The sequence below is a fragment of the Ahaetulla prasina genome, chromosome 1 (genome assembly GCF_028640845.1).
Source record: "Ahaetulla prasina isolate Xishuangbanna chromosome 1, ASM2864084v1, whole genome shotgun sequence".
Classification (NCBI taxonomy): domain Eukaryota; kingdom Metazoa; phylum Chordata; class Lepidosauria; order Squamata; family Colubridae; genus Ahaetulla; species Ahaetulla prasina.
In genome coordinates this window covers 166,968,361-166,981,048 of record NC_080539.1, presented here as the reverse complement: position 1 = coordinate 166,981,048, position 12,688 = coordinate 166,968,361, and the positions used below count along the sequence as shown (strand labels likewise).

General features: G+C 37.2%; 1 protein-coding gene across 3 annotated transcripts in view; it reads left to right on the top strand.

The window, feature by feature from the left end:
• RANBP17 (RAN binding protein 17) overlaps nucleotides 1-12,688 on the top strand; it is a 225,166-nt gene that overhangs the window by 138,601 nt on the left and 73,877 nt on the right. For all 3 annotated transcript variants that reach the window (XM_058180874.1, XM_058180853.1, XM_058180863.1), the window contains exon 19: nucleotides 4,875-4,978. In XM_058180874.1, coding sequence (XP_058036857.1) covers nucleotides 4,875-4,978 — 104 coding nt within the window. The remainder of the gene's footprint in view (nucleotides 1-4,874; nucleotides 4,979-12,688) is intronic.

Sequence of the window (12,688 nt, the reverse complement as noted above, 5' to 3'; positions counted from 1 at the left end):
CTCTGATCCCTTCCTCCAATTTTCTCCTCCCAGTCATTTCAGTGGAATCTCACCCTACTTTGAACAGTCTTAGTCTACCTCCATGTGATTCTCAAGAACTAGCTCTGCAGGGAATACCATGTCACTCAATGAAGGGTATATGTAGAATTTCTGAGTCCATGTTAATTTTATCAGACATGGTGGTGCCACGACACTTGTACTGCTTGTATCAAGAACTGTTGATAGTGCAGTGAAGTTAAGTATTTCTTTTGCCTGGAGGACTCCGTTTCTCAGTCTATTGCCACCATCTTTCTGCTCGGTGGAATCCTGTCAAAAATAACCATAGACAAGACTAATTGTATACAGATAGTCTCCTGGTGACTATGTCAGCCTTGCTTTGCTCCCTGCCATCTGTCAAAATAATGCATACGTCTCACAGGATTCTTAGTTCTGGATCTTTATGAGGGCAAATATGATCCCTCATTATTCAGCCTAACTGTGGAACATTCTTATATGGTTCTTCCTGCATTCAAGCCCAGGAGAGACTTATAACTGCAAAATAAAAACAATGCTGTAGTGAGCAAAACCTATTGTTGAAAATGATAAGTATTTGAAATATTTGCAACCAAAACCAACTGACCACATCTACTGTTTCGTATACTACTTGCTTTCTACTGTTGGGAAATACTTGACTTCTCTTCCTTAATGGTCTGTCACCTTCTAATGGATGAGATATTACATCCCATCTCCCACCTCCAGCAATTTAATTAAATGCTTCCTAAAAGGTTTGAACTTTTAATAGCTGTGTTAAAGTTAGCAAAGATATTCTACCAGTAGTACTTTGGTAACATATTGAGTATCACTATGAATCCAGCTGTCTACCTTCATGTGACATCCATTATTAGGAGAGCAGATCCATTATGGCTTGGAAGTTTGGTTAAACATTTGGACATACCATAATTCAAACTGTGTTTTAATCCATGCAGTGAGTACCCAAACCTGGCTGTTCCTTGCACAAGATCTTTTGGACACTTTTACCATGTGTATATTTGAATTACAGAGACTGTGAATAGGAGGATCAGAGATTATTTATTGGTGACTAATTTTCTGAATCAGTAAATTCAAGTATGACATACATTACAATAGTATCTGAAGCCAAATATGTACAGAGAGATAAGAGTAGAACCTCTGGATGTTAACATTATGTTCCTGCTTCTTGCTTTTGGGAGTAGCAGCTTGGTCATTTATACCGTCATCACCTGTCCTGCAGGGTGTCTCATTTGTATCTATCCCCTAATTCTAATGTGCGATTGAGATAAAGAATGTATAACATTTGATGCCTTATTGGCAATGTAATATTGAATGCAATATTTGCATTCAATTATTGCAGAATTTGTTTAATCAGAATGCAAATATTGAAAAAATCTATATGGTATTGCCATTTCCAAAAAGCCTGGTATGCATTTGGATGTATACACACACTCACACACATACTTTACGTCATATTCTTCTTAATATAACTTAGATCATCATCCAGCAATACCTGTCAGGATTATTTGTTTGTTTGTTACATTTTGGAACTGGTCATCTCTCACAGAGGGACTCTGGGTGGTGTACAATAAAATATTAAACATAAAATCATTATATAAACTTTAAAAAAATTTAAAAAGAGGTAAGAGTGATTAAAAAAATTAATTAAAAGTTGAAGGGAGGGTTTTGAGGGCACTAATCAACCCCATTGTTGTGTACTCCTTTGAGTTCCCCATGCAAGGTTGCAAAGCCATGATTTCACTCCTTTCCAGAAGGCTAGGCACGTGGAGACCCTTCTTATTCCACAAGGCGGGGGCAGTGGCAGAAATAGCTCTTTTTCTGGATCTGGCCAGTTGTAACTCTTTAACTGACAATGTTCACAGCATACCTTTCTTGCCTGACACAAACTTGTGTTTATTAACTTTTTTTGTACAATGTTTGTCCTACATAGAATCTGTGCGGATTCAATAATAGGTTGCATGGGCAACTTTGCTCCATGACGTGCATTTTGATGCCATTTTGCTTCTGGGTTCATTTCAAGGTGTTGGTTAAAGCCCTGCTTGGCATTGGGCCAGGCTACTTATGGAACAATCTTCATTCCATTACATCAGCCCGCCCTATTCCGCAAAGAATGCAGCCTGTATTTCTCTTAATTTGTTGGGTAGTTATTCAGCTCAACTGGGGATTTCTGGAAAATTCCATGGCTTTTGGTTCATCCTGGTAAGATTCACATGCCACCTCTATTAGGGTCCAAGCACTTTCCCGATTCCTTATTTAATTTTCACCTGTGACCCATCTGCAGGATTTTGATGATTGTTGTTTTCGATGTGTTGCTTCATTATTTGGTTGATTTTTGACAGTATATTTAACTTCACAAATTATACAGTATATGGTAATAACACCATCCATACTTGAGTAATTTCAGCTATGCCACATGTTATATAAACAAATAAACAACTTACATAATTATGTGTGCAAGCCTAAATACAGCCTGAAGTATTTCAATCCTTCCTGTTGATTGCTTCCTAGAATTGCATCCAAAATAAAATCCTGGTGTTGTCTTTAAAAAAGACTCTATAGCAGACCTACTATATCTAGATTGCAAAGATTCAGATAATCCCTGTCCCATATTTAGGAGAAAGATTGTTAAGAGTTTTTTGTACAGTTAGTCCTTTTTTAGCAACCACAATGGGGACTAGCAACTTGTGATTGTGATCAAAAGAGCCATGATGGCACAGTGGTTAGAATCCAGTACTGCAGGCTAACTCACTGCTCAATCCAGGAGTTTGATTCTAAACACCTCAAAGTTTATTCAGTTTTCCATCCTTCCGAGGTGGGTAAAATGAGGACCCAGATGGTTGGGGGCAATATGCTGACTCTGAAAACCACTTAGAGCGGGCTGTAAAGCACTGTGAAGTGATATATAAGTCTAAGTGCTATTGCTATTATAACCTCACTTTTCCCTTGATTGTTAATTGAAATGTTGTAGTTGATAAGCAAAGCATCTCATGTCCACAACTTAAGATTTTACTTTTACCTTTTCTATGAGCTCTGCCATTTGTGAAGAATATTAGTGGTGATCATGTGACCATGAAACCTGAAGCACATAAATGGTGATCATGCGATCATGGGCGCTGCAATGGTCATAAATGTGTGCTGGTTGGAAAATGCATAAATAGTGATGTCGGTATGCTATGACAGTCATAAACGTAAGGATTGATCAGAAAGCTTTTTTAAAAAAACAAAACAAAACGCACCTATAACGTTTTAGTGTAGCCATTAAGTGAACAGGACAAATAAAATCACATGATTGCCAGTCTTCCCAAAAATCGTATTTGTGTGTAACTCTGTGCGTTTATAAAAGATCTGTATCAATACAGTTTAGATCAGAATGGTTTGTGTTCTGAATTTCTTGTTCTTTCTTAAGTTCATTATTACTTAGTTCATTATTTCAGAATGAATTATTAAAGTTTTGCTGATCACCAAAAGTGACAGATCACCATAAATTTTGACAGAACTTCGAAAGATGTAGCAATAGTACCATTTTATTTCTGAATACAAAGAAAATACTCTGAAAACTAAGTAGCTTGTGTACTCCTGTCAGTGGTATATTGATATGAACACCCTTCCCTGATATCTGGGGAAGGGCGGGTTCTGATTCTTCTAGACTTTCCCCCCCAAAAGCCCCATGAACATACCAGAATTACAATGTGAAAAGCTTTGTTTGTTTGTTTCTTTGATTGAGTCTTGTCATTCCATTCCTGCTATTCCCCACTTTCCTTTTTCTTGATCTCTCCAGGAATTGCTCTATTTTCCATGTCCATAATTATTACAGTATTTCTTATCCTAATTAATTCTTATTTTGGAGGGGGGTCATGTATGTATTCCAGAGGTGCTACATTAACAATGTTTGACATATCAGTGTTTTGGGGGGCAACTTGAAGAGGGCAGCTCAGATTCATAGAACAAAAAGGACATTATCCAGGCAAAATGACAGTTCTTTCTAAACTGCACGGATCAAAGTTCCTCTCCAACTTTCCCACTTTTTTTTATGTCTCTTCCCCCCACCCCTTGAGGTATCTCAATATTATATACTCTTTGAGTTTTTATGGGACTATTTTGAACATCACTTTCCTTAGCGATTTTTCCCTAAAGAATGTTGAGCATCAGTGAAACCTCTAACTATAGAATGTTCATATATTCTTTGATTATTTATGCTATAGTTTCAGCTACATTAGCTTGACAGGAATTGGCGGTAGACAGTATGCTAGCTATCCAGTAGGGTTAATTGAAGAAATGTTCCCAATGTAAAAGAAGGCTAAGCTCTATTTACATATTTACTAAATATCTCAGGGGTGTTAAACTCGCATTGTCACGGCAGCATCACATGACGTATTGGGACTTTTCCCTCCTTCGCTAAACTGGGCGGGGGCAGAGCCAGCACATGACGCATACAGCCCGCGGGCCGTGAGTTTAACACCCCTGAAATATTTTCATGGATGTGATAGCTTCACAATTCCCTTTAATTATGATCTTTGTTGACAGAGATGGTCTATAAAAAAAATAAGGATATTCATTTAAACGCAGGTGGTGTTTCAAATTCCTTAAAGCCAAATACCTGAGTAGGATTCAGATCAATTCCTAAAATAAAAGAACAAAGAAGAATAGCAACAGGCTGTGAAATAATTGATGGTGACTGCTTTGTCAGTCCATGTGTTTACTAAAAAAAGTCACCAGATTTTAAGAACATTTCAGGTGTAGCTTTGCATTACCCAAAGTTTTTGTTTATTCACATTATAGCTATGTCAAATTATTTAATAATATTCGTGTTTATAGTTGTGTCCTCTCCCCTCCTTTTCTTGCAGGAGAAGATGAGGATGAGTTTGAAAACTTCATGCTTCCCCTGACAGTTTCATTTGAAACCTTAGCCCAGATATTTAACAATAGCTTTAAGCAAGAGGAAGCAAAGGTAGGTTATACTCTGAGTAGAAGGAGAAATCTTGCTGATCATATAAATAGTGGTTTAAAATATGTAAAATTAATCACATTTAAATCCTATTGAATTCAGTGGAAGTGAGTTATGAATAATTCTATTCTCCGTTTGATATCCTTATTATCAGTTTTGGCTACATTGTTGAATTTTTCTTATCCTTGCCTTTATTTATGGAACACTGTCTTTTAAAAGCAGATATTCCATAAGAAAATTCTGTAACTGCTGGACTTTCAGGTGTGATGCTATACTCCACATGGAAAGGGGATGGTCTGATATCTACATCTTAAGAACCTTGCAAAGCATTGACAGGGCACAATAGTAGATCAGAGAGCAATGGCTTCTTTTCCTTAACTTACCATGCCTCTGACTCTCATCTTGACTTGACACATGCCTTGTAGCTTGGTCAAGATAAGTTGTTGAATGATTGAAGGGTCCACGGCAAATGTAACTAATCATTGGTCTGTGTTGATTGCCCGAAGAGAAGTTTAAAGGCTTTGCCATCCAGTGGAGAGAATAGGATTCTATTGGGATTTTTTTTACCTTAAGAACTTCATTCATAAAAAGATGAAATTAAAGATGGGACTGTACATGAAAATACCACGAGCTCCCTTCTCTCCATTAGATTTAAGAAGAGACATATATGACATTATGCAGTCAATTTATTTATTCCCTTCACTTCCCTTTTAGCAACAAGTAGACAAGGTTTAAAACATGATGTCCCATTATAGTTTTCCTTACTAAATAGGAGCCAGACATATGACTGGTGTTTTTAGTTGTAGTCCTGTAGTCTACACTGTATTTAGTTCTCCCTGCTGATTACTGCTTTTGAACAAGATCTAAAATAAATGTTTAGCATCCTTTCCTTGTGTAATTTTGTCTCTTGCATATTAAATACTTGGGAGCTTGTGTGCTCATCTGTCTGTTTAATTTACATATTATAGCTGGGTGTGAGTAGATTTATAGAGGACCCAGACATATACAAGCTAAAAACATTGTATGCTTAGAATATCTCTTCTAAACAAGAATTTAATATATAAATCAAGAGTTTATTAAATGGCTGGGCATATATGTATAAATAGGAACTGGTCTTGAAGTATTACATTCTTAAACCCAACAAAGTGATTAGGATAACTGATAGCTAAATAAGGTTTTTATGTGCCTGTGGGAGCCATATTAGGATTGATTTGACAAGTCAGTTCAGCTGTGGCAACAGTCATATTATCTAGCACAACATTATGTTTTATTAGTAAAATCCTTAAGTGTAGCAAGCTGTTTGTGTCAAAACAACAGTATATTTTAAGGGGAGAAAAGACTTGTTAAGTGGAAGCTGCATTATCAGGAACAAAACACATTAGCATAACATTACATTACATTAAATAAATTGCATTCTTGTATTATGAACAAACAGTTAACCATGCACTCTAGAGTGGCTATTTCAGATATGTTGTGTTATATTCCTAGAAGCTCTATCAGTATTTTTTTCTTTAGCATTTTAAAGTGTGATGGGAGACTCGGTAGCATCATTGCTATTTTTCCTTCTCTGATGCATTTCAAGAGAACGTAAGCCCCTATTCAGTGAGCTATATATTAATTCCACAGTTTCAGAGAATATCTGAGCTACTCATTCAAAAAGTTCTCCACTCCACTTTGCTAGCTGTAGGAAATTTAAGGGAAGTTAAAAAAATGGTTCTGGAACAAAGCCTTTTGCTGCTTCAGAAAGAGGACAAGAAGACACGGCTGCCATTCTCTTATTATATGGAAGCTGCCATACAGAAATAATTGAATCTCAGTTGTAGATAATCTCAGTTGTAGATAATCTCAGTTGTAGATAATCTCAGTTGTAGAATCTCAGTTGTAAGGGGAAGCAAGCTACCTTGTAGAGGTGAAAAGGAAAAAGCCATTTGGGATATCTTTTCTTCCAAAAATAGCAGCCATGAATTTCTAGAAAACATAGTCACTCAGGAGATTGCTGCTGTTGCTATTACTACTACTACTACTACTACTACTACTACTACTACTACTACTACTACAACTGCAAATAATATTGCAGCATCTCCTGACTGAAGCATCTTTCTTTCTTTGCGGTGTGATAGGGCATAGTATCAAACACATCTTGTGACATACTAGAAAAAGGTATTAGAAAAAAGCCCAAAACTTACTTGATTTGATTTGATTTATATGGCTACATAACTTTTTAAAAATGCTGCTCCAGATAGCATACGCCCATATAAACAGAATTATATTTTTGTTTTATTTTTATTTGTATCCCATCATTATTATTTTTACAAATAACTGGCGGTGACGAACATATCCAACTTTCCTCCTCCTATTTTCTCCACAACAACAACCCTGTGAGGTGGGTTGGGCTGAGAGTAAGTGACTGGCCTAAAGTCGTCAGCTGGCTTTCATGACCAACACGGGACGTGAACTCACGATCTCTGGCTTTCTGGCCTGGTGCTTTTTGGTCACTGGACCAAATTGGCTTTCCTACAACAATTAAAATTCAACCAAATACACAGTTCATTGAATAAGCTCTTCTCATCTAATCTCATCCATGCTTTTCTAACCCCCATGCCTGAGGGAACAGCCAGGGCTTCCTGAAGGTTAGCAAAATTGCAGCAAGTCAAATGGAGATGAAGATGGTAGTAACCATCACAGAGAAGGGATGCTTCCTATGTTCTATCAGATGATATTATTTTACAGAAGATATCTGGAGCATGCCCACTCTGTTGGAGTATGTGGGATGGGCAGAGAAAAAAGATATCCCCACAATGACCTAGTCTTACACCATGTAGGCTTTTATAAATAATAACCAACACCTTTCATCGTGCCTTGAAGCCTACTGGGAGCCAATGTAGCAGATCAATGAGATGCTACATGGATGTACTGATAAACACCCAGGACTATATGCGCTACTGCATTCTGGACCAGTTGCAGCTTCCAGAAGGTTTTCAATGACAGTCATGTAGAATCCATTGCAGTAGTTCAGCCAAGAGGTAACTACAGCATGAGTAATGACAAGCAAATCTCCTGGTCCAAGTTCATACACAGTTGGTGCACTAGACAGAGTTGTGCAAAGGATCCATGGCCACAGCTATCCCTTGTCCTCGGAGCAGGATCCAAAGGCCCAAGATGACCCCAGATGGCATACCAAGTCTGAGCAGAGGAGTGTCCCCCTCCAAAAGCAAAGATGGAAAGTTTCCATTTCTCAGACAAGGAGGGCTCAAAACTCACAGTTGCTCAATCTTGCTAAAGTTGAACCCAAGCTTGTTCTTCCAGGCTCCAGGCACTGAGAAGTATTGTCGACAACCACTTAAATGTCCAAGAGCAAAAATATACGACTATTATCAACATACTAATTATACTTCACTCCCTGCTATCAGATGACTTCTCCCAGCACTCTGCAAATAATAATAAAGGCAGGAAATACCTAGTAACACTGTGTCTTCCACCCCCAACTCTCACTCCATGGATCAGGAGGATCCATGACTAGTGATATAAAAAAAAAACAACACTGACTGATTGAGGAGGACCAGGTTGGATGCACTATCCCCCTCTTGTTCATAAATGATCAACAAGTGCAACCAAGTGCTATCTGTTATAGCCAGACCTGAATCCATAGATAATACACTTTTTTGAGAACCCTATGGAATTGTAGCCTAGTCTCTGTCTGAACAACCTTCCTTATAAACGAGAGGTTGGAAACTGGATGAAAATTGTCCAGTTACGTTGGATCTACAACAAAAGAGTTGGCAGAAGCATCCCCTTCTCTCAAACCCTTATAAGTTCTTGAAAAGCTTATAAGAATGTGACCATAAATGATTAGAATATCAATATGTGTTCAATCATGATAAAACTGGTGATTTGATTAGCAGTTGTTTGAGAAAAGTATACGAAATGTGTTCATCAGATTCTCTAGATACTTTTGTAATTAATATTACCATTATTAATCTTTGATTCTAAAATACGCATTGCCAATTTCCTCTTAAACTGGTAGACCAGTTAGAATAGCTCTTCCCAGACTTAATGCTATCTGGGTATGTTGGACCACAATGACTATTAACCCACCCAGTGTATGTGTGCTGTTTAAAAATAGATAGTTTAATGTGTGTGTGTGTGTGTGTGTGTGTGTGTGAAGAATATATATATATATTCTTTATTGGCCAAGTGTGATTCGACACACAAGGAATTTGTCTTTGGTGCATATACTCTCAGTGTACATAAAAAGAAAAGATACCTTCCTCAAGAATCATAAGGTACAACACTTAGTGATAGTCATAGGGTACAAATAAGCAATCAAATCATGCTAGGAAACAATATAAATTGTAAGGATACAAGCAACAAAGTTACAGTCATAAGTGGAAGGAGATGGGTGATAGGAACGATGAGAAGAAGAATAGTAATAGTAATGCAGACTTAGTGAATAGTTTGACAATGCTGAGGGAATTATTTGTTTAGCAGAGTGATGGCCTTCGGGAAAAAATTGTTCTTGTGTCTAGTTGTTCTGGTGTGCAGTGCTCTATAGCATTGTTTTGAGGGTAGGAGTTGAAATAATGTATGTCCAGGATACAAGGGGTCTATAAATATTTTCATAGCCCTCTTTTTGACTCATCATATGTGCTCCATTTCATTATTTCATCTATAGTGTCATTTAAAATTAAGATTTGGGTTTTACATAACCCTGATGAAAGATTGCAATTTGTTGTCACTTGCAGACTTTATCGGTATTGAAAACACAGAGCTCATGTACTGTCTTACTTGACACAGGAGCATTCTAACTGGGGATGCTGTTGTTTTTTAATGGAGTTCCAGTGTTATATCCCTAAACTAGCAAGTTCTTAATGACCCTAGAAAGTGATTGCTTTGATTACACTTTAACGGTATTTGCAAATAAAATCACAAGTAATTAAGGGGAAATCTCCAGGCTTTTGAGCAACTTTGATGCATGATAACTGCCTGATTCAGCTCCATCTAGAGTAATGCTGTGTAGACAAGAGCTACTGAGATCAATAGCAACATAATGATAGTGGCAGAATTAAGTGAGTAACCTGAGAACTATGCTTTCAGAATGCATGCAGCTGCCACAAGCCGGGCCACACAGTGCACTCCTTGCTTCCGTCCTAAATGTTCATCAAAAGACGCCCTGCAGGAAAATGGAGTTAGATGCTCTTTATTGCTGATCGTGTCTCTTGCCACATTTATCAGGGAAATTGGATTAGCAGTTGGCAGCTGCAGGTAGACAAGGTTCTGCAGTGATTAAATATGCAGCTTGGCTGCATTTGTTGTGACAGACCTTTAGTAAATTCTACTGTAAGCACCATCTGTCTAATTTTGTATAAAGGCAAACTTCATGCTCTAAGCCACTGCTAAAGAACTAGATTTGTTGCTTTATTGTAAAGTCAACTTTTCTACTAAAATCTTTTAAACATAATTTATTAGGTTAAGGGAGTGTTTTTGTTTGTTTGTTTTGTTTGGATCTTAATGAATAAATAATATGTGTAAAGTGCTTTCAGGTACTCTGTTTTGTAAGGGATGAAAAAAATAATAATCTGTTCTGTTCTTGAGTAAAATGTTTAGCATTCCTGTTTGCAGGGAGGTGACATTGCTAAAATATCACTTAGAAAATGGCCTGTGACTGCCAAATTCATTTAATTTGTGGCTTCTAATAGTGTTTTCTAATTGGCTTTTATACATCTGAAATGTGTAGTTGAAATATAATTGAGGCAAGATAGCTTATCATTCTTGAACTACATCTGTAATTGGCAGTAGGGTTCATAAAGCATATGTTCAATTTTATTTTCCAGAACATGCTAACAAAATACACGGGGACAATTTTCATGCCACAACATTAGCTGGATGGGAAAACTCATGTTCCAAAAGGATAGCCTGTTTTCCTCAACTCTGTTCTATTAATCCCTTAGATTGGACCTGGAAATTCTGCTCAATAGTATGCTGACTTTCTCTATTTAATGTCAGTGTATTCTGATATTATTTATGATGTGATTAGTTTGAAAGAACAAGTAAAACAATGTGTCTGAGGAAGAAGAGTTGTTAAATAGCATCCTGCTATTTATAGCTGGTTCACCCAAACTCAAAGCTGTTGAATTATTTAAAATCCTTGATTTCAGCTTGCACACATTAAAAGTTTTCACACTAAGTGCCAAATGTTGCAAACAGCACTTTAACAGAATGATTTTGCTTTGATCCCTGTAGCAGTTCCTGAATAATTTATCACAGGTTATTGCCTTAATTCTGGAGAGGGATAGTGCAATAAAGGCAGATGAAAACACTCCAGTTGAAACACCTTGGGGCCTGCTCATTCCTCTGACATGGCTCTTTTGTTGGAACTATTTAGAGGTTATTAAGACGTGTCTGTAGAATTAAGAGTCTGCTGTAAGGATGAAGAAGACAGCCATCTTAATTCTAAAGACAAAGCACTATGACCCTTCACCTTTTTCTTGGCTGTTATTATAGAGCAGAATTATGAAGGTAATATTATAGCTGCACCCAGAAGTACTACTATACTTAAAAGTCTATCAGATGTTTCCATTATAAAATCCTGTTTTGGGGTGTTGAATGGTATCTTGTCTAGCTAGCAAGTTAGACTGACACAGACTGTTGCTATATACAGAAATTTCATGTTCTATTGTTCTCCCCTTCCTTATCTCTGAACAACTTTTTATTTATTTATCACATTTTGAGCTGCCCAGCTCCCATGAAATTAGAGTTTTGAAAATAAAGAGATTGCCTTTTACATAGCCCCAGAAGAGTAATTTTAAGAATAGTTCTCTTTTTCTTTATAGTTAGTTATAAAATATGCAACTTTCATTTGAAAATGAAAATGTTTGCAAGTTTGGTTACCAAAAAATGTGTTCACACGTTTTTCCTGTTCAGACTTGAAGCACATGTCTTGGATTATTAAAGTTTACTACTAAAATGGATCCCATTCCTGAGATGTATTATAACCATAATGTGGTTATAATAATGTGAGCAAAAATATAGGATGTTTCCTATATAGGGAAGGAACATATTTATTATTTATTTACTGGATTTATAAGACGGCCCACTCAAACAATCTGTCTAGGTAGCGTATAACAACAACAGCGAAATAAGAAACTCCACCTGCACATAAAATTAAAAATGTGTATAATGTATAAATATAAAATATAACAATTTCAACCAAAGCCATAACAAAACAAACAAAAGAGGACTCCACTCAACTGGTCCCTAATGCCTGGGGGGGAAAGCCAGGTCTGTTTCCTAAAAGTAAGCAGAGTTGGGGCCTGTCATATATCGGGGGTGGTGAAAAAGGTTGTTCCAAAATCAGGAGTAATCATAGATAAAGCACCCTTCCTAGGTCACATAAGATGGCAGGATATAAAACAGGGGTCCCTGGCCTGTGGAACGATAGTGGTCCACAGCCTGTTGGGAACTGTGCCATGCAAGTGGCAGGCGAGTGTGCAAAACTTCATTTGTGTATGCACAGGTTCTAGGTTGCATGCATGAAACCATCCCCTACCGCCACCAGTCTCTGGAGCCCTAATGGTTGGGGACCACTGATATAAAATAAGGAACCTGAATGCAAGTTCTATTGTCCCATTCTTCTTTCATGAAAACCCAGTTGATAATGTGAATACCAAAGGCCTGTTTTAATTTTTTTTCTTCAGGCAATACCACCTTGAAACT